We start from the raw sequence: 21,603 nt of genomic DNA on the forward strand, positions 1-21,603 counted from the left end.
TAAAAAAAATTAAAAAAATGAAAAAGAAACTAGGTAAAAAAATGCCCATGTAAAATATCTCCCAAAAGTTTTATCACTCATTGGGCATGTTTTTATTTTAATTTCATTCACGTGGGAATAAATTATGGTGAGCAGAGTCTTAACTCCTTGCACAGGGACCAGCAAGGATCAGTTGTCCAGGAGAAATGGCCTTGGAGTAAAGGTCAAAGAAAATTCCTCTGGGAAGCCCAGGAATATTGGTGCAAGGTTGTTGTAGGCACATGATTGCCTGTTGGTAATCTTTACAGCTGGTCTCACTGCATTTTCAAACTCTTTAAAGTGAATTCAGCATTCCTGTCTTGCAAGTACCTTACTTTTTTTCATTATGAGTTGCAAAACAAAGCATACAATTGAAAGCAAAGGAAAATATCACAATTCAAACTTATCTGAAACCTTTCCTGGCATATATCTGTCTTCCTGACACGTCTACAGCAGTATATCTGTGCTAGCGTGGATAATCATCTTAGTCTACATTGCTCTATAAATAAATGTTTTAACAAACATGTCAGAGTAGAGTTTTTACTACAGGCATTTGGATTATCAGAGTAGGACACACAAAATACACATAACAACCAAAAATTTAGTTTCTTTAGCAGCAAAGGTGATGACACTATTTTGTGAAATGCAAGTCTACATGAGATGGGTAAATCATGCAAAGCAAAGCAACAGCAGAAAAAAAAAATTAAAGCAAGTAAAAGCTCTTACTGTGCAACAAGCTCGCCAAAGTTTTCATCAGGGCAGTATTTTCGAGGACGGCCTCGTTGAATATGACGGCCACGTTTAAACTCTTCATCATCAACAGTCCAAAAGGACCCAAACTCATCCTCTACTCTGATAAAGCACTTATGCAGTGAGAGGTTGGTGCGAATGGCACCCTGGGACAAGAGCAGCAGCAAAGGAGATGAAGTGGAAACAAAGGGACACGGGATCGGGGACAGAACAGACATCAAATACAGGGAAAAGGAAAAAGAAAATAAAATGCAATAAGCATAAGCAAATGGTTTGTGAGGGTTAATATGCATTGCCACCTAAAAGCTACTAGCATGTGATGCAACAAACACCAAGCAAGCAGGGTCAGGGTACTGGTGGGCATACAAACAGTAGTGATGAGATGTTTGTCTTGGTTTCCCTTAACTGAGACAATGCGAAACCACCTGTGGTTGGTCTAACACCAGCTAGCAGCCAAAAGCCTCTACGTTAAACTGTAAGCATGATCCGAGCTAGGCTAAGAAGTTCAAACATGGTGGACATACCCACTGATCTTTTGTGGCCTTCGTTTTTGGAACTCTAGTTCATCCACTGTCCATACTGCCCCTTTAACGTTTTCTACTCGCACAAAACACTTGTGAAGACTAAGATTATGACGCACTGCATTCTGCAGCAAGTATAAAAGAGAAAACATTCAAAAACCTTCTATGAGAAAATGCTCATCATTGTCCAAGAACAGCAGCAGCACAGTCAGCTTGACAGTTCTCATTTTGCAATGTTAAGCCCCTTCCCCTCCCCGCACCCGCTCGCTTTTCCCGGCTCTTTACATCTTATTTTGCAAAGACAAAATAAATATGAAAGCTTAAACCCAAGATTAAAAATTCACGTTACTCTTATCAATTATCCCCAGAGTGACTGAGAACAGCCACAATTTTAAGCATGCATGTTGTAGAATATAGCACATTTCATACAGAACACAAGACGAACATTGCTTAGACTTATTCAAAACAAATATATACATTCTGCAAAGAGAAATTTCTTCCCTCCTGGAAAAGAAAGCAGTTAGAAAGAACAGAAAAGATTTTATGTAAGTACAGTCGACTGGATTTAGCTGTGAGGCACAGGAGCTGGTGTTGCTGTGGTTTCCCACAGCTGGGCTAATGTGATTCAGGTGCTGGACCTCCCTCCACACCCAGAGCACGGGCTGGGGGCTCGGCAGCACCCCACCGGCCAGCCGGCACCAACTCCTGCCTCCACGGCTTGCTCTTATATGGAAGTTGGCTCCTATTTCTGGCAGACTACTGAAGTGACTGATCTGAGCCTCTGCCAAGTGAAAACATGAGGAGGGCTCTCTGAAACAAAGTGCTAATATCTCCACAGCTCATCACCCGGAGGGACCTGTGCTCATGGCATCTGATGGCCGAATGTCCACCCTGTGGCTCTGTGCTGGGAAGGATGGGCACGGCCAACCCCTCCAAAGTGCTGAGATACAGTGAGACACCTCACTAAGGCATGGCAAGCTCTTGGCTTTTCTGTCCCTGCTCCAGGGTGCCAAGAGTTTTGATACTCCTCAAATGTGGTGCTATGCTTTGTCTCCATTTCAGGGGTTTCCTGAGCAAATATCCTGCAACAACATTTGGACCCGATGGTCTTAAAGGCTTTTTTCCAACCTAAAAGACTCCATGATTCTAAAAAGCCATTGTTCATGGGATTCATAGGAATTTGAACATGGACCTTGTTCCCAGCACTGCTGAAAGGGGCTTGGGAAACAGGAAAAACAGAAGAAGCCATTTGCTGAAAATCTGCAGGCGAATAAACTCCATCCTCACTGGCACCATTGATTCAGTCAATCTGGTTGACTCGTTAGCAGGCACAAAGCCAGACAAACACATGGCCTGGGTCTAGGCAACCAGGAGATGACAATTTTTTTTCCTTCCGACATCATCCTCCTCTTTTTTTTTTCATGAATATGGGGCCTGGATGGTGAAAGGGAGCTCTAGTAGTGAATGTCGAAATCAATGTGCAAACAAAGGGCATTTGTCATGTAAATCAGGAGGCGGTGGTGTGTGTGCTGGGAGGGGAAGGCAAAGAGTCTTCTGCTCCAATTCCCTGCCATGCCTAGTGCAGTCCCCACACTCCCACCCCAGTAGGAGTGGAAGATTTGGGGTCTGAACTGCCTTTGCTCAGCAGATGCTTGAGTGCAAACACATCTCTGACTGTAGGTGCCTGATGCAGGCATTTCAGCTTTTCCACACTGATCTGCTTCTGAACTGGTGAAACTATAAACCCCAAATATGCTTTTCCTCGCAGCAAGGAAGAAATCTAGCAGAAAGTCAACCTGTTCATCAGGCCTGCTTCCTTCTGCCCTTATTTTCTTCTTTCTGCTCTTATTTTTTTAATATTTTTTTTTTCCCTTCCCACCTCTTCCAGATTTCAGTACTGTTGACATTTTTGGCAAAATCCCTGATTTTGAGGTGGAGGAAAAACACGTAAACGCCCCACACCTTACGAGCTGAAATCAGCCAGCTCAGCAACTGCTGGTGGGTGCCGCACTAGTGCAACCCGACACAGGGCTGCTGGCCCACATCTGGGTAACTCAGGCAGTTTCCTGTGAAAATGGGAACACTGTCAAGTCTGGAGCAAAATGTAAGAATAATAACACTATTTCCCCCAGTGAAAGCTGATCTTGTGGTTCATAGAGCAGTTGATCACACGCACACGGCAAAGCCCAGCAAAGGGAGTCCTCAGAGTTTGTAAATAGTCTCTAAAGACAGGGCTGAGCAGGAATATTTGTGTTTTTCTTTAAATAAATTTAATGCTGGAGAAATACTTTACAGACTGTTCTTGTTCTCTTGAAGTCCATTTGCAACTGATGGTTAAGGCTGTGGGACAGGGCTCTTGCTGGATACTTTGAGACAGAGAAGTTGAGCATTTACAAGACATCCATGAAGTGTTGCCCTTGTTTTCTATTTTCCATGTGATCACTTATTTAAGGAGTTCATGCCAGAAAAAAAAAATTGTTGTGTTTCCCCTGCCTCTGGATACTTGCTATCTAACAGTTTCATGTGAACAATACCCCAACGTGTCAAAGCCACACCTGCAGCCTGTGCCTCTTGGCTGTGACTCAGTGCCAGCAAATTACTCCAAAAAATAAAAGCAAACAGACATTGCCTCTGACCTGTCAGAACCAGTTCACAGTACTCCCCCAGCAATCAGCTTAACAGAAAAATTAGGAGCTATTATTGTAAGATTATATATTTACCTTGTTAAAAATATTTGTATGCAAGCCACTTTTGCAGAAAAATTACCCTGAACATGCTTCAATGTAGTAAATGAAAGGGTTTGTTATTTTAATAACTGCTCAGGCTCTGCCATGCTGCATTTTGGGAAAGAGGTTCATTTTTTAAAGGTCTTTATTCTTGCACTTTTCCGTGTTTTTGAAATAGGGCTCAGGGAAGCTTGTCCACACCAAACCCTGACCCTAAACTTGGGGAACAGTGACCGAAATGCCCCCTAAGCATTAGCTGAAGGTGAGCACAAATCAGCACATATATATTCAAATTACTCTGATTCTGCAATTAGCCCCTTGTGCTCGTTCTGCGCCCCGTGGGCTTCTCGTCATGCCAATCCAGAGCTGCATTTTCATCCCTGCTGTTCCTGGGGGCTGGTAGAAATCTGAGCAGTCTCCATCATGAAAACCTACTCTACTCCAACCAGTTGTCTATTTTGCTGGTGCTGGTGGATGTGGGGGTGAAGTTTTTCTCTCCCATTACAAGAAAGCAGGACCTGAACACCTGCAGAAGGTCAAGGTGTCCAAGGAGGGGTCTGCAAATGGCACCTGCCTTCCTGGGACACACAGTGCCCTTCTACAAGCCTGAGAATCTGTAGCTCAGCCTCTCTGCAGCTCTTCTGTATCTCCACTGGCTTCTGGGACTGGATTTTTTGGGATGCTAAAAGCTAATTCCCAAAACTAGGCTCACAGGAGATACAGCCAGGACTGCCTGCTGCCTTCTTCCACTCCTTCCTCCACTTCCCTTTGCTGCTCGAACTAAACAGGATTTTTACTTTAGCACCCACACCTGCAGCTGCTGAAAAGCCCTACTGGAACCACTCCAGCAAAAAAAGACAGGCAGGTCTAAAAGGATCTTAAATCAGGGAAAGTTAATTTCCTTTCTGGATAGTAAGGAAGCTGCGAAGTTGAACACTGCTCATGTTTTCCAACTGCAGGGAAGAATCAAAGCAGCAATCACAGAAAGTTTTCCTGAACTTGAGAGCCTATAGACCAGGGTTGAAAATGTACAAAATTGTACTGGGATCTGAATGAAACGAAAACCATGCCACTAAAAACCAAGCTAACTTCCAAGGACCATTTTTAGCTCCATCCGCTGAAGGAATTAATCTTAAATGCAGGCTGGGACAGGAATAAAAGAAAGAGCCGATGGAACAGCGTGTACAGGACCTATTCATACTACCTGGTCATTTGAAGCTGTTTGACAACAACAGAGCAGTCTGGATTAAGGGAGATTCCAAGCACCAGGGTACAGTTTTTACAGCAACACAACATTGTGCTGTTTGAATCATTCATTTGTGATTGCACTGGATTCAGAAGTCAGTATTATTAAAGTGCTATATTTAAAATGAAGAGTGGCCCCCCAAAATACAGAATAAAATTAACTCCCCAGACCTCTTATCTAACAGTATCTGTGACAGTTGTCGAAGGAAATTAAAATGTAAAACCCCAAGTTTATTTCTGTTAAAGACATTTCTTATCGAGGAGCTTGCTTCTTGCATATTAAATTCAATAAACTTCTGCTGTGATTAAAAAATACAGAGAGGAAGTTTATAACAGCTGTTTATGTAGTTAAGAGTCAATTGACTGAGGAAAGAAATCCACTGATCTATAGATCCTAGGGAAAAAAAATGGTTGTTGTGATTAAAACCTGCTTAGCTACAAAGATGAACAGCATATCTTCTACTGACACAAGAACTTTACCTTTTTTTTTTTTTAATTTTCTAATACGTTCCGGCTGAAGAGCCTGAGTTTCCCTGCTCGTAGCAACCACACAGAGGAACTCATGGCATAATCACAGAACATAAAAGCCAATAATGGGGATTCAATTAGTGGTTTTCAAAGGCAGAGGAATTTTTTCTGCCAAATATCAAATTGTTCCTGCAGATAAGGCACCCGGCACGTGTCACAACTGCCGATCTAAATTTTTCATGTCCCCATGTCGGGACAATTTATGTCATCAGCAAGGTCTGTTCTGTACACGGCAGAGAGCAAAGGCAGGAGGTGGGCTCAGCCTTACCTTCCACGTCGCCGCGTTGCGTCGGAAGTAGGCGAACATTCGCGTGAACCAGTTGTAGATTTCGTTTAGTGTTAGCTGTTTTTCAGGAGATTCCAGGATGGCCTTGTGGAGCAAAGCGATTGCAAGATCAGTTACCAGCACACCAGTACAAAACACGTTCACAGTTTTACTTTGCCAGATACAAGAAAAGGAAAGAAAGGAAGAATGAAAAAGAAGAGATTTGGAGCAAAAAAATCCAAAGGAGGGTTTTCACAATATGAACTAAGATTAATGGCTGTATTTAACAGTTCAATGGCAAAATTCAAAATGGAATTATCTAATTGTTTTGAGTTTTTATTTCTGTTTCCTTACAGAAATATTAATTTATTAGTCATTCATAAAGCAGAATCAAAGAGAAATGCAAAACATTTCACTAGCTGATTAAAGCTCAGTAATTATTTAGAGCTCAGATTAATTCTAGGGATCAGAGATTACTGTAGCTTGTGATAATTGACTTGCCATCTTTAAACAGGCTCATTTTCACTGTTGTGTGAAATGAATTTCCTAATAATCACATCGTATTGTAATACTTAATCAAAAGCAATTATGTTATATATTGCAGTTCTAAAAACCCTTATAGTAAAGGTTTGAGCATTTGAGCACGCTTACATACCAAAGGTTTGAAAATCTATTTAATCCAGCACATATAGGGAGATATATTTTTTTCCCTAATCCAGACGCGTGTGTTTGGCTCAGCTTACCTGTCTAATTAAAGATGCATACGTGAATGGCGGTCTAACTTCTGCGTTCTTATAAAATTCTTGGTTCTGGGCAATATCTGCTAAATAAGAGCAGTTGTTCTGTTATCATCACAGCCCGACGCCGCCAGGCCGCGGGCAAGCGCGGGGGCTGTGCCAGCGGAACCCCTTTACCTGAAGAGATGGGGACGTTGTACTTGTCCGAGTACCGCCTCCGGATGGGCCCGACGTTGTGCATGCTCGTGGTAGTGATGACCGACGGTCCCTGCGTGACGGGAGTGATGGGCGCAGTCGGGGTGGTGGGAGTATGAGGTAAACTCTGCGGAGACGCCTCGGACGCCGTCTTGGAAAGCGTGACGCTCGATACCAGATTCAGCTGCGGAGAGAAGGATGAGGGGTTTGTTACAAACACCATTTCTGGATGGTTAAGGGCTGCAGAGGAAACCCTCGATACTGGAGTGTCCCTCAGCTCTGAGCAGACACTGCAGCTTCAGCACAAAGTGCTGCTCTAACATCTTCATTAAGAGCCAGCAAAGGGAAATAAATATAATTACATATATACATTTCGAAATAGATTTAAAAACCAGAACAACACTGTCTGCTGCCTAAAGAACAAATAATGAATTTCATCTAAACCTTAATAGAAGCTCTTCCACAGTACATGATCATTTTAATATTTTACTTCGAGTTTCATTGTTTCACAGTCTAAACCCCACACCTCTCTGATTTCCATGCTATCATTATGCATGGCTTCTAATCAGTCTTCTTGGATATTTCATTGAAGGCATCAGGCTTAAAATAAAAGGCAAGACTTTCCTAGGGACATGCTAGGGAGAAACGCAATCTCTCTCTTTAGCATTTGGGCTTTTCTTTTTTTTCCCTCTCTCTTCATCCATTTTAAAAGCAAAGCCCAGAGTAGGTTAACACTGGAATAATTTAATTAATCACAGTGCATGAAATACTGTGAGCATTCAGCCCAGCACAAGTGGCACCACTCTGTTTTTCCCTCTTAGGATGGAAGGCATTGGTGTTACCTGCACGAAGCCCGGCCCCACTGGTGTGGCAGCGTGCCACAGCAGGCTGTAAAACACACCTGCCTCCAGGATTGGGTATCAAACCCAGCTCCAACCTGACTGTTTTCGATACACAACCCTATTTATATAACCAGCATCCACATTCCTCCCCAACCCTTTCTTTCTGCCCTACAACGTCCTTTGAAAGACGACGCTCCATCCCACTAGGTCGCTGCTGCAGAAGTGTTTTAAACAAACAATCTGATCCCTTAACTACAACATCACAGGAGACGACTGAGAAAAGGGCTCTTTGACTGCTTCCACATTTCTTTCCCTTAGGCGGTTTCACAAATAATATTGGTGAAATCCTGACCCCACTGAAGTCGGTAGCAATATTCCTACTGAATTTAACAGGGCCGGAATTTTGCAACTTTTGTTCGTGATTAAAATTCCTTTTTTGCTAGACATTAAACCTTCTGAGATGAAGGCAAGGCACATGATGCAGCTATGCCCCCCAAATCTCATGTTTATCCATAAGGCACCGTATTAATTTTCCTTGTATGAAAGTAACCAGATAAGAAAACTCCCATTAGCATCCCTCATATGAGTTAATAGCCACAAATAATGTTTCTTTTTAAAAATAATAGGATTTATCCCAAACAAAGGTAGTGGAAAATAAAGAGCTGTCGTATTACAGAGAGGATACCAACACAAAAAGCCCATCGCCCACAGACAAGGCTCAGCTGAGAGAAGATAAATTGTGATTGCTTGCCCTTCCCGACAGTGAGAAGCAGCTGAGGGAAGCCCCAGCCACAAACTCCTGGCACAGCCTGGATGCTGCTCCAAGGGAAGGAGGTGGTGAGCAGCAGACGTGCAAACACCCACCTTTCCCTGCAGGTGCTTAAAAATGACTCCTTGCCTTCCAGTGGGAAATATTTAACACTTAGTGGCAAAGCCAGGGAGTGTGAACCCAGCAAGGGATGAAGGTGGTGAAATGCAGGTATTGGTCCCCACCCCAGCATGAACCACTACCTTCAGTCTGGAGGTTTAAACCCTCCTGGTGCCATGCATGGCCACCATGTGCCACCCAGTCTGCTCGTTGACTGGCCTGATTTAAGGACACTGATTAGGGACATATATATAGTAATGTCTCCCTGTTATCCATCTATCCAGCTATTACATATGATAAAAGGACCAGTGATGATAATAACAGTGCAACTGACAGGTCTCACCATGAAATTAAATCTACTGTATTTTATCTCAGTTTCTAAATGGACATTTTAACAGTCCAATAACTGCAAGGAAATCTGCATCAATTTTAAGTGCCCTTCTCAGTGCAGGCTCGGCAGCTAGGCCCTCCTGTTGGAAAGATCACTGCTCCTGCTTCATCATTACGGCTCCCAACTACTCCATTTCAAAAGAGCCCCCTTCCTTTTTCAGCATGTAAAAACTTAACATTTAATCTGTTTCTACTAGGGAACCTTGAGAAAGGATCCACAAAGGTCAGCATTCCCTGCTTCAGGAATCTGAATTGAGTTAAATTTCTTTAGGCTTTTCAGCACAGGTAGCGAGGAGGAATAAACACAGAAGAGGACGAGCAAAGGGGGGGGGCTTTAACAGGCTTGACAAATGACACTGTGATTCACACCCACTGCTGGGCTGCCACTAATAAGCTACAGAGGAAGCAGCCAATCTCAGCTAATTACCAGATAAAATTGTATTGTAAGGACTCTAATTAGGAGATGCTTATGGAGGTGATCTAATGATTAAACGCTGCATCCAAGTGACCCCACCATCAATGTGCAGTGGTGCAAGATGTCACCGGAATATTTTGTAGAAACAGTAATTTTATTTCAAGGAGGGGAGGCAGTAATATTTGTAATAATGGCTATGAGGTAAACTAATTAAAAGACAGTTCCTAAAGGAAGACTGTGGCTTTGAGCAGCTGTGGCCGTTCCAAAACAAAGTGCCAAATCTCAACAGAGGAGCTGCAGTCAAGTGGAAAATTTCTGCCTGACCTCTGCTCTTGCTATTAATTTGCAGGAAACCTAATGACACATATACATATTCCCACAAAATTGTTCTAATTGCTAATTTGCCAAAGGAGCCCAGTTTCCAAATTAAACATGACTGCAGTCTGTGAGGAAAGAGAGAACAAAAAGCTGGAACGCAGCGAGTCTGCCGCGTTTCACCTCCGACGACCATTTGTGAGCCTGAACCAACAAGTTAATGAAACACGACCTTGTCCATTGCTAGCGAAGTTTTTCCGTTTTCCGTGTTTTATTTGATGACACTCTTCTCTTCCAGCTGGGTTCCCCAAACCCGAGCCAGGGTAAGGGAGGAGGAGAGGGCTGCACTCCCTCTGCAGCCTTTCGCTGCTGCTTCCTTTGTTGCATCGATAGCGCCAAGGCTGAAAAATCGGTTGTGAATTAGAGCAGAATAACAAATTATGAATGGTGTTGGTTTTGTTGCCATCTTGAATTATTAATCTGAATGGTAAACTATTAAATCTTAATATTAGTGTCAATTAGAAACGTGGAAGCGGCCGTGGATGACTGTGCAGGGCAAAGATCAGGGAGGGACTGGGCTGGGAGGGTTTCTTTTCCTGATGGAAACTCTACATGGTTTCTCCCTGTTTGCATTTGCTATTTAAAAACAAGTTACTATGATTAGAAAAGTTGTTCGCATTGGTATTTTGTACACAGGCTGTTTCCCACATACCGTAATTTTTGGATGAGTATCACTGCTGGCAGAGGAGAGGGAGCCACAGAGTGAGCACTTCAACAAGCAAGAACTCTTGCACTGCAGCAATGCACAATGTGGGCACTCACAGAGTACACCCCTGCACCAAGGAGTTAAAATGTTTTTGTAATATTTGTCCTGGGAATGAGGGGAGGGAGGATTTCCTCCAGCCTTTAAAAAACAACCAAACCCAAAAATAATAATAAAAAATAATACAAAAGAAAACACACCAAATCCCACAACAGTTCTAAGTCCTAAAATTCTGCAAATTTAATCACTGAACTTTTTTGATTGCTTTGTTCAGTTTTGGTTTTTGAGAATATTTCCTCATACTGTTCTGACTTGGTCATTCATAACTGCCATAATTGTCTCAGTGTTCAATATCCTGCTTAGGACTTTATTATTAACCTTCTCTTTCAAGAAACAGTCATGTCTCCCTATTAAAGGTGAAAACTGAGTTATTTGCTTTTTTCTTTAGATATAAACAAGGCAGAGGTAACCCATGCTATTACCCATTTAAAAAAATTATTTCCAGTTAGTGGTTCTCCCACTAGGACTATGTCTCATTTCTTTTTGTGTAAATATTTTACATGACAATAGCAGCTGCGCATAAATAGCACTGAAACTCTTTCAAAAAAGGGGGAAAAAAAATAAATTTGTTTCTAAGGGTCACACTGAGGCCATACCCAGTGACTCCCCTGAAATGTGTGCTGTTGCTCTGGGCCCAGCTGGGGCTGAGCTGAGTTCCTGGGACTGAAATACCTGGGAGAAGAAACTCCTTGACATTGGGGGTGAGAAAGTGAATACTGGGCCTAAAACTTTGTTCAATGCTGTGTCTTCCTCTCCCTGTTTCAGCCTGGACACATCAGTGTATTGGATGCAGAGCCTAGCAGGCAGCAATCACTTAGCAGGTGTTGTTATTGGCAGGAATACTAAGGAAACTGAAGCTGAGGAGTGAGACTTAATGAAAACCAGTATATAAAAACAGCTTTTGTTGTGCTTAAGAATCTCTCTTTATTGCTGCATATCGTTAACTATAAAGTACGGTTACAGCAGCTAAAATGCTCAGTCATTACCTCAACAGTTAAAAGACTTTTTTTTTAATGCTTTGTTATTACAGTTGCTAAAAACAGTATTTCAAAACAATCATAACTGCTATGGTTATGGTAAAAAAAAATACATTAAAGAAGGGATATCTAACAGTGCATCTTATTTAAAGTGCCAGAAGGGTCTTTAAAAGTTTTCTGTCTGTTTTTAAAAGATGGTTATAGCACCTAGTATGAAGAATTACTTGCTGGTTGATGCTTTTTCCTTTTCCTTCCCTTCCTATGAACTTCGACACAAGTTAATCCTCCCAGAAGAAAGCACATTTCCATTTGAACCTATTATGCTGATGGCTAACACCGATGAAAACAGCATGTCGGGGGGGTACCTTAATAGCAAAACCAGGATGACAGTTCTTGAGAAATCACTGTTCCGGCTTTTGTGTTGTGGTTTTGTTTTTTTACCTTGAAAAAAAGTTCACCTTACCAAAACACGTCACAGCTTATTCTGTCTCATGGCTTTGTTCTCACTTTACTCAGGCCCCTCAGTCCCACCAAAACAACACGTGTAACACGAACAGAACAACGCTGCCTGCTCTGAGTGCTGAGTTCTGAGATAGCTGTTTTCTTTTAAACTCCTGACATTGAGCATTTTCATTATAAAGCTTAACAGATTATATTTTAAAGATGAATCCTGAGCACTGCCCCAGTTCCTGGGAGGTTTCTGGAACTCCAGGTCTCCTCCAGCCTGCCCAGCAGGCCCTGAAGAGCAGCACCAGACACCGACAGCACCTCCCTGCCCACATAGCCTGCCAATGATTTGGGCCATCACCACAACGCCACACAGGAATGTGTTTAAATCTCATCGACTTTAGTAGGACTAGAGAGCTTTAGTGAGCAGATGTCTTGGTGGGCTGAAATGCAGGAGCCACTCCACCACCCCTCCCAAGCTCAAAATTACGCAAAGAGACATCCAAAGTTGGGGATGGGATGGATGGACGTGGCTATCAGATATACAACCCTTCCCCAGAGCTGGGTGAGTTCTGAATTGATGCACAACCATCAAGAACTCAGCTGTGGTCCAACTGGTCCAACTCCACCTGCTTAACTACTGTCTGAAGCCCAGAAGGCAAAGATGGCCCAAGTGGTCAGAGTAGATTACACATGGCACTTGGTTAACACAGATGCTCATACACCCTTTATTACCTGCCAGTAACAAAATAGCTTAAAACAAGCACTAAGATCCTTAAGCAGAATAAAAACATTTCCTCAGTCATGAAAAGGCTGTAATTTTAAATCCCAACTCACTGCTATGTTTGGATTTGCAGCCGCTTTTTCCTTTAAAATCACCGAAATACTGTAATATATTAGTTCTAACACACACCTTGCATTAGTTACGTTGGCAGAAAAAAAAATTAATTACTGGATGTAAAGACTACTTTGCAGTGCAATAATGGTCATCAGATCTTTTTACCAAAGTCCTATCCCACTGAGTTAAAAGGACGAGGGTCTAGCAGAGTCTATGCAATGCCTGTGTATTTTTTTCACTAGGAAAGCACAATTTATGCAAAACACTATACTTCTACATTTTATAATTAATTTTCAAATGCTTCACCTATACATATTTTAATAATTTCTGATTTATCAGATGGTATCTATAATAAATTTTTCTATATTTCAATAAATGAAAAGAAGGCAGTTTCAATCCAACAACAGAGTGCCACACAATATAGGCCTGTCAGGCACCAATTTTTACTTCTAACATGTAAGTTAAAGGATAAGGAATTTATAATGCTGCCTGTGAACGAAACCACTTTTCATACACAAATGTGATCTTTTTTTTTCCAAAGGGTAATACAACAGTACATTTACATAAACTAATCCAAACAATCTATGTATTTGACAATGGCAAACCTCACACAGACTGCCTATTGTTGGTTTACATCTTGGAGTTCTTTATGTTGGCTTGTAACACTGCTCTAGCTGTCAAAGGTTTGACTTGGACTCTAAATAAATGGTTATAGAAGTGCTGTGCAGCGATATTGGACTTCTTTGCAAAAGAAAACCTGCTGTGTATGAATTCAAAAGCTATTAATTTTTCAGTCAAAAATATTCATGCCTATTTCTTTTAATAAAGAAACACTGTGCTGAGCAACTGAGAGATAATGTTGACTAGTGGTACAGAATTTTCAATAGAGCAGTTAAAAATAAATTTAGTAGGAGGTCCCCAACAAAGCTATAATTTTCCAGAATGTAAAACATTTTTAATACTAATCAAGACAGCCCTTTTCCCCCTGCGTTCACGGGTTTTTTTCCTCTGCTTTTCCCTGTTTATTAGCTGTTAACACTAATCTTCATGGCGACACCGCCTGGTATCTCCATAGCCTACAAGACCCGCCAGAGCTTCCTGCCCTCGGCGGCCCAGCATCGATCACGAGCTGCCTTGCCAAACACCGCTCGCCTTCTGATGATTTCCTCCCTTTAGTTTGTAATCCTTCCTCCTGAGGGGCACTGCTGTTATGAAAGGCCTCAAGGCAGAGTGCTTTGAGACTCCCAGATTATTCCGCTGTTTTAATTTTTAATCCAGTAAGAGCTATAGAAACCAAACCTCCTCCCCATTCTGTTGGGTCTACACACTTCGCCAACAATGCGCTCAAGCATTTGCATTTGGGTTGGGGTGGATGTGAGGAACTAGAAGAATGGTATTTTTATAGACACTGCCAGTAGTTTCTACTCTAGAGGGCTGGTGTCCACTGGACCAAGCAATTTTAAGCATCTCAACAGCTTAAATGGAAGGGTTCGTACCTACCACTCAACTCCCTCCAAAAAGGCAAGGAAATTTCCTGTTGACTTTGACATCTGCTCCAGTGTTACTGAATAGCCTGCAATTTTCTATCTAGTAGCCTCCCTATGCACTTCTGCAGCCATTTATTTCCAACTACACGGAAACTGAGAAATCCTTTTCTAGTAAAAATGAGTGCGCGAAGTGTTTAATGATTTTATGTTCTCTATCTCTGTAATGTGTTCTGTTTCAGACATTAATTTTGTCTACCAACTGCATCTTGGCAGGCTACCATATTTGCTGGGTTAATAGTCTGACTCCTTTTTATTTCTATCACCATAAATCACACATATATGGGTGTGTGTTTGCTTTATTTATAGAAAAAAAATCAGTCAAAACAGATAAACCAATACTTTGTCATTATGCTGCATCATTGCATATTGATTAAAATTGCTGGTACTAACTATAGATTGTCAACGCTCAATTAATTTTCACACAATGACTCAAAGCAAAATCAAATAAAGCCAGTGTACCTTTAAATCTTACAAATCTTAAAATCAAGAAGCAAAGCACTCTCTCCATTTTGAATAATCATTGGAAGCTCCCAGGAACATTTTCAGCATTAAGCGGCTGAGAGAAAACAACAGCTGAAGAAGAGTCATTGCAGTCAGAGAAGGAAATGGGCGATTTTCCTGGGTTTGGGGGTAACCAGGAGTTTTCTTGGACTGCAAAGCCACTTGCTTCCCCTACTCCCCTTTCTTCAAACACCAGTCTGGGGTAGAGGAGGTTTCCCTTCTCAGTTTCAACAGTATAAAACCTGATACCGGGTAAGCGTGATTATCATCACTACGTGCAGTTAGAGTCACTTCTACAGTAAATGCCTGTCAGACCGGGAGAAAGCAAAATAAATATACTAAATATAATTTAATTACAACTCCTTCCTAACACTTCCTAAGATTTCATCCAAGTCAGACTGATGCAAAGTGACTTACATGAGGCCAGAAAAAGGCCCAAAGTATCAGCTTTGGAACCAAACTTGACTTTGAAACTCCCAGAAGAGAGGGGGGATGACAAAACCCGGCTGCACTTCCCATCTCCTCCCCACACCCGGCCCTGAAATGGGCCAGGCTCCACAGTGTGGGCTCCAGTGGGAAACAGAAAAGAGAGGCTTGTTGTGAGGTTTGGATTTTGCTTTCAGCACAGTTCAGTACTTACGGGCTGAGGGGTGGCTTTTGGTTCAGTTGACTTCACATGCAGGTGTGTCATCATGGCTTGCAGGCGCTCTTTATCTTTTGCAAGCTGGAAGGGGAGAGGAAAAAAAACCATCCTCTGTTAGTCGTACAAATAAAACCCAGCCTCTGCTTATTCCTAATTAAACAGCTGGCACCGAGGCATGAGACAGAAGAGTTTTATTGCTGAGTAGTTTGGAAATTGTATATGGGCTATTCGTGAGGTAAAGCGAATGTGTGGTGCTGGGTGTCACCATTTCCCAAAGCAAAATGCATTAGCCCTTGAGTGAGAAGAGCTAGACCTGCTGGCACCAAGAGCTTCACTCCAGCCTTGACAGCTAAAAGACAACAGTGAATCATGTTTATTAACCAGCCCCACTGCAGCTTGGGAGGCGCAGCAGAAGGAAAGCAAGGCAGCGGTTCTAAGATGCATTTTCCTTCTCTCAGAGCACAGAACAAGTGGCACAGATGGGCTGTGGCTTTACGTCAACCACAGGCACTGTGGCACATGCAACAAGCACAGCCAGGGGTGGTTAAACCACATGAGGCACCTCCACAGGGGTCTGCAGGCAGCTTTGGGTCCAAAAGCACCTTGAGCTGACTTGAGAAGGTGGCAGAACCCTTGGTGGGTTGCCCTGGGAAGCCAGACTGGGCACCTGAGCAGGAGCATCCTGAGCATGGGGCAGGACCTGCTGTGTGAGCTGCCAGCATCCCTCTGGCATAAGCCTGAGGGCAGTGGGGTGGGAAAGGCTGGAAGCAGCAGTAACTGCCCCAAAACACTCATCCCTGGGTACCCAATGCCACAGGATTGATGCTGTCAACCTTTCTCATCAGCCACCTGAGGCCCAAGAGTTGGGGTGAAGCCCCTGCTCTCAATGTCTCTTGTATTTTATGGCTCAGATCCACATAGCTGGAGTCTTGAGATCATTGGTATGCATCCATAGCCTGGTCAGCTTCCCAATGCATTTCAGTGCACTGGAAAGACACTAAATTTCATTATTTTTGGAAACAAGGAATTTTTTTCAATGTGAGAACTGGACTTTTTTCCAGCTGCTCTTCAAAAAATATTACAGCGGAAAGATATTAAGAATACTAATGAGAAAGGGGTGTTGTTAACCTGCATACTGAACATAAAGGTTGCTGCTTCCAACAGGACCCAGTTCTTACAAATGCCAGTTTTTGCAGAGATGAGTTTTTGCTTTAGACAAGCCAGATTCCTTGTGCCAAGGGAAGAACTGTGCTCACATTCCAGCAAAACTTTTAACAACCTGCCCACCTCATCACCGTCATCTGTTTGTAGAAGTAAAGTGGGGCTAAGTGTATATAAAAGGAGACTTGATCATAAATCCCCACTCATAACCTTATGGCCAAAGTTGTCCTGCACTTTGCAAGGCGAGGGGTTTGAGACTGTGCCATGATGGGATAAAACCTGGCACGGGAGTTTCCAAGACAGGAATGAAATAAAGGAAAAAAAATTGTGTCACTGCACTTTTCAAATGGCTCTTCTTCTTTTGGTCAAAAACCTCAATGGCAAGAGAGAGAACCTGACACCTATGGCAGATCTCCTGCAATCTCATCCTGACCTGAGCTGGACACTTCATGGAGAGCTGAGGGCAGCGACAGGCTCTTATCGCCACGCTGCAGCAGGAACTTCTCCCTCTGAGAACCTCTCCAGAGAAAGAAGAGGGCTCACCCTCAGCTGCTGTGCTTCATACAAAACAAATTAAGCCAAGAAATAGCTGTGCTCTCCGCGCAGCTCTGTTGTGCAATCCCTCATTCCTAGCAGTCTCCGGGCACACGGGCTGCTTGGCGGGGTCATCTGTGCATTAAATTTTGGTCTGCAGGCTACTGCAGAAGAACAACATCTCGTAGCCAAAATAAATAGAAGGCAGGCACCTGAGAGCTTCCTGCCAGCCCCGGCGCGGCGGCAGGAGGGGATGGCACCCGGGCAGCACAGGGCACACCCTGCCGTGCATCCTCCGGCCCCCGCGGCGAGGGACAGGGGAGAGGGGCACCTCCCTCCCACCGAGGTCCTTGTTTGTAGTGTTTCCACTCATCGTCTCAGCAATGCTTTTAACGCCCAATCTGGTGGATGGAGGTTATTAAAGATCCTCTCGACATTTCAGGCAGACACACGCTAGCATTTTGTCATAGTCTAGGAATTCAAACACTCGCCCAGTTAGGCAGGAGTTTAAATTATGAAAAATAGAGGTCTCTCGGTTTCAAAGCACTGAAGAGAAGTAAAAAAATCTCAAGAATTTCTTTAAACTGTTTTTCCCTTAGGTCAGGAAGCAGTAGTGATATAAAACTAGAGTGTCACTAGTAGCCCCTCTGGTCAGTGGGGTCAAACAAAAGAAGCTATGGGGGATTGCTCAGCCACTGGTGGGAGTAAATCCTCACTGGTGGGAATCGCTGGAGTGTAGATGGTCCAGAAATGGGGATTAATACTCATCAGGCAGGAAAATGTTCTTGATCTACTGATAATGTTGTTGGGCAAGGACATTTCTGACATGGAGGTAAGAATCTGCTCTGCACATGGGGCCTGAGGAATACAACACAGTCCCATCTGAAGCTTCCTTCTTTCTTCCCATACCCTTTGGAAAGCTCTGCATGGAGGGAGTTTTCATGGAGACAGCCATCCAGTTCTCCATGATAAGCCTGATTTTCTAAGACTTCCTTCACCTCAGGATGTACAGTGTGAGTGCCTAACTGTGGTTCAACCAAAAAAGACACACAGCTTGCCCTGGAGAGGTTAAATTCTACAACTGTACCAGTAGGAAAGGCACAAGAGGGAAGCACAGAAAGCACAAACCAGAAGGGGCTCCAGACAAAGCAGTGACTGGAAGAAGTCAAGAAGCAAGAGGAAAAGCATTAGAAACAGAGATGATGGAGAAATTGTATAGGAGGAAAACCAGACAGAAAATAAAGGCAAGAATCAGGAATGGGGAAATGAAAATCCAGTATGGGAATTCAACAAGAACAGGAGAGCACTTCAGCAGCGGGATTTTGGACAGACCAAGGACAAAGGAGAAAGGAAGTCAGTCACAGGCAATGCAAGAAGCAGCCAAAACACAGCTCTCCCATTCAGTGCCTGGTTAGGCTGTGCACTAGAAAGGTTTAGAATCCACTTTTCAAGAGTGTCAGTGGATGCTGCAGGAAAACAAACCCTAGCAGTGTTTTCACTGCACCGAAAATGGCCAGCTGCCTTAATTTTCTCCCATTAGGAGACACTTCTCTAGACTCATCAAAGCCCTGCTGCTATCCTGAAATGTTTTCCCACTCAAAGGTACTGCTACAAAATGGATGTCCTATTCCAGCTAACAGCTAAGGACAGGGGTATGTTCTTGTGTTTGTGTTTTACTCAGCAGCACAATTTTCACTATTTATAATGGCAACAAATGGTCATGTCAAGATGGTTTAAACAAAGTGAAATGTGAGAAGATTTCTACCTTGCCTGTGATTTTTGAAGTATGTTTGTGATGGAAATGCTAAAACCAAACTTTTGAGATTTCTGCTAAGGAGCATTTGCAATCAAACACAAAACAGATTTTACCTGTTTCTTTCCAAAATTTTCATTAAAAATTACTTTAGAAGCTATTACACTTATCTGTAACACTGATAAAACTATTATGAAAAAAATAAATAACAGCAGGATCAAAAACAACAAAAGGATAGCATTTGGGTCCATCACACTCAAAACCTGAAGTATATGCCTCAGGTGAAATGAATTTGTTTTGATGGGGCTGTACATGCATTAAACGGTGGGGAATGTAGATCTTGCCCTGGTGCTAGACCCTGAAGCTGCACTGTAAGGCAAAGCTGCTCACCAGTGCTGCAGATCAGGGGTAGAGACTGCGGGTCCCTTTTCTATCTAACTCACAAAACTCAGTCTCCAGAGGGCCTGTCATCACTCTGTTGGTAACTGCTCCATGGCCTGAGGATCAGGTCAGTGGTCCTCAGACCACGTCACTGAACACCCCACTGCTGGGCACCACACTTGTATTATGGTTCTGTGCAAAAACATGCCACAGCCAAACTAGGGACTGCAGGGCAAATCCTGCTACATAATTAGGGGCTCTTCTGAACTATCAGACGACTATTACAGGATGAATGGAGAGGGAGAAGAGGGAAGCTACAGGTAAATTTTAGAAGCTGGACCACCCTCTCCTCCTTCACCTGTCCTTCCTTGCTGGCCAATGCAGAGATGGTCTCACTCTGTTATCAACACTCCTGCCTAAATCAGGCCTCCAGTTCATTCTGCCTGTCCTGCTCACGTGATTGTTAAATCCAGAACTTTCTGGCCCTCACACCACTTTGAAATTATGGTCTTGTCTTGTGGACCTTATGCTGTCCTCCCTTGCAATGACTCTGAGCACTGCCAGCACTAAATGGGTGTGAAGCTGTAAGTCATTTAGAGCAATTAGCAGAATGCACTGCTGATAAACCTTTCAAAAATGCTGGCATGGGCTAAGGGAGAGGTGGGAACCAAATCTTTCTGTCCTGTTCTTGTCTAACACAGGGCATCCTCCTGTAGTTCCAGGCACAGCCATTCCCAGTGACTGTGGGAGAGAAGGATTACTGCTTTTCAAGCTGACTGTAACTGAAGAATCTAAATCTACCTTCAGCCTCAATATTACTGCACCTTGGTGAAAGATTATCTCATATCTCAGTTTACCAGGAAGACTGTAGATTTTTATTTTTCTTTTCCTAATTCCCAAGAAACTTGTTAAAATAACAGATCATTTCTCATAACATTTTCTGCAAGACTCTGATACTTTATGACTGGTAGTTTGATTTTTATAAAACTTGTATTAAAATAGTTTATACTGCTTCAGCTAATAGTGAAAGAGTGTCATGACCAGCGTGTTCCTGAAAGTAAAATTTAGGAAATGTCTATGAACGAAAAAGGGTAATTTGTAAGATAAGAAGATAAAAAGCATTTTTTTAAAAATGCTTATCTTGAAAAGTAACAACAAGAAGTTTAAGTGTGTTTTTGCTGATTTTTCTCTCCAACTATTTGAAGCTATAAATGACTTAACTCAGTAAAATTCCAAATGTAATTATCTTCTGTACTTAGCCCAAGGCTTTCCATATATCTCTACACTGCTGTCTTGCATACAAAATAGGTTTTTCAATAGCTGGTAACTATATAATGTACAACATTGTTTTAATTTCCCCTTCTTTGCTAACCTCTTGCCTACACACAGACACACTGTCACAGCCGCCCAGCCAGAGCAGCAAGGTGCAGGGAGACAGAAAGGACTCAGAATCATTTGGAAAGGCAATTACACAAACAGCTCATACCTTTGCATCACCAGCAATATATTCCAATTTACCCCCTTTTTGCAGTTTACAAAAAAAAATTATTTGCTACAAATGGCAAAAAAATAATAGTAATAATAATAGTAGTAATAATAGTAGTAGTAATAATAATAGTAATAACAACATGGAGAGTATTAGTACATGAAAGACCACCAAACAAGCCAGGTCATGCAGTGTTTGGAAATAAACATCAACCATTTCCCCCATGTAACAACAGCTCCAAATGAAGGGGACCACATTCCCCTCGCCCCCCCTCCAGCCCCCCAGGTGGGTATAAAAGCATTAGACACAAACTGATGGCTTTCCAATCCTGGTTAAGTTTCCTATTTCTTTGCAAGTTACGGTTTAGAAAAGAGGAAATGAAGCTGCAGTTTCTTTTGATGGTTTTTAAAACTACTACAAGAAGGTTTTGAAAGCTGGTTTTCAATCACAGGGGGAAAAGCAGAACTCATTTTTTATTGCTGTCGAGAATTGGATTTGATTAATACTGAGGTAATATTAAAATAAATTTTATTTTACCTGTAGCTCTAACTGCTGTACAACCTGCATTTGTACTCTACATTGGGCTGTACTTCTATCATCCAGCGCATGCTCACTGTTGAGATGTCTGTAACAATACACAGAAAATCATTAAGTGAAATGGATAAACAAAAAGGAAAAAAGTAGTTACCAGGATGAA

General features: G+C 42.6%; 1 protein-coding gene across 16 annotated transcripts in view; it reads right to left on the reverse strand.

The window, feature by feature from the left end:
- FOXP1 (forkhead box P1) overlaps nt 1–21,603 on the reverse strand; it is a 380,269-nt gene that overhangs the window by 16,443 nt on the left and 342,223 nt on the right. For 13 of the 16 annotated variants that reach the window (XM_058845379.1, XM_058845382.1, XM_058845384.1 and 10 more), the window contains 6 exons: nt 21,444–21,531; nt 15,589–15,672; nt 6,968–7,169; nt 6,797–6,876; nt 6,057–6,158; nt 1,293–1,414 (listed from right to left, as the gene is read on the reverse strand). In XM_058845379.1, the coding sequence (XP_058701362.1) occupies nt 1,293–1,414; nt 6,057–6,158; nt 6,797–6,876; nt 6,968–7,169; nt 15,589–15,672; nt 21,444–21,531 (678 nt within the window). The remainder of the gene's footprint in view (nt 1–1,292; nt 1,415–6,056; nt 6,159–6,796; nt 6,877–6,967; nt 7,170–15,588; nt 15,673–21,443; nt 21,532–21,603) is intronic. The other 3 variants (XM_058845387.1, XM_058845395.1, XM_058845390.1) reach the window with 1 other exon arrangement.

This window comes from Poecile atricapillus, chromosome 9 (genome assembly GCF_030490865.1).
Source record: "Poecile atricapillus isolate bPoeAtr1 chromosome 9, bPoeAtr1.hap1, whole genome shotgun sequence".
Taxonomy (NCBI): domain Eukaryota; kingdom Metazoa; phylum Chordata; class Aves; order Passeriformes; family Paridae; genus Poecile; species Poecile atricapillus.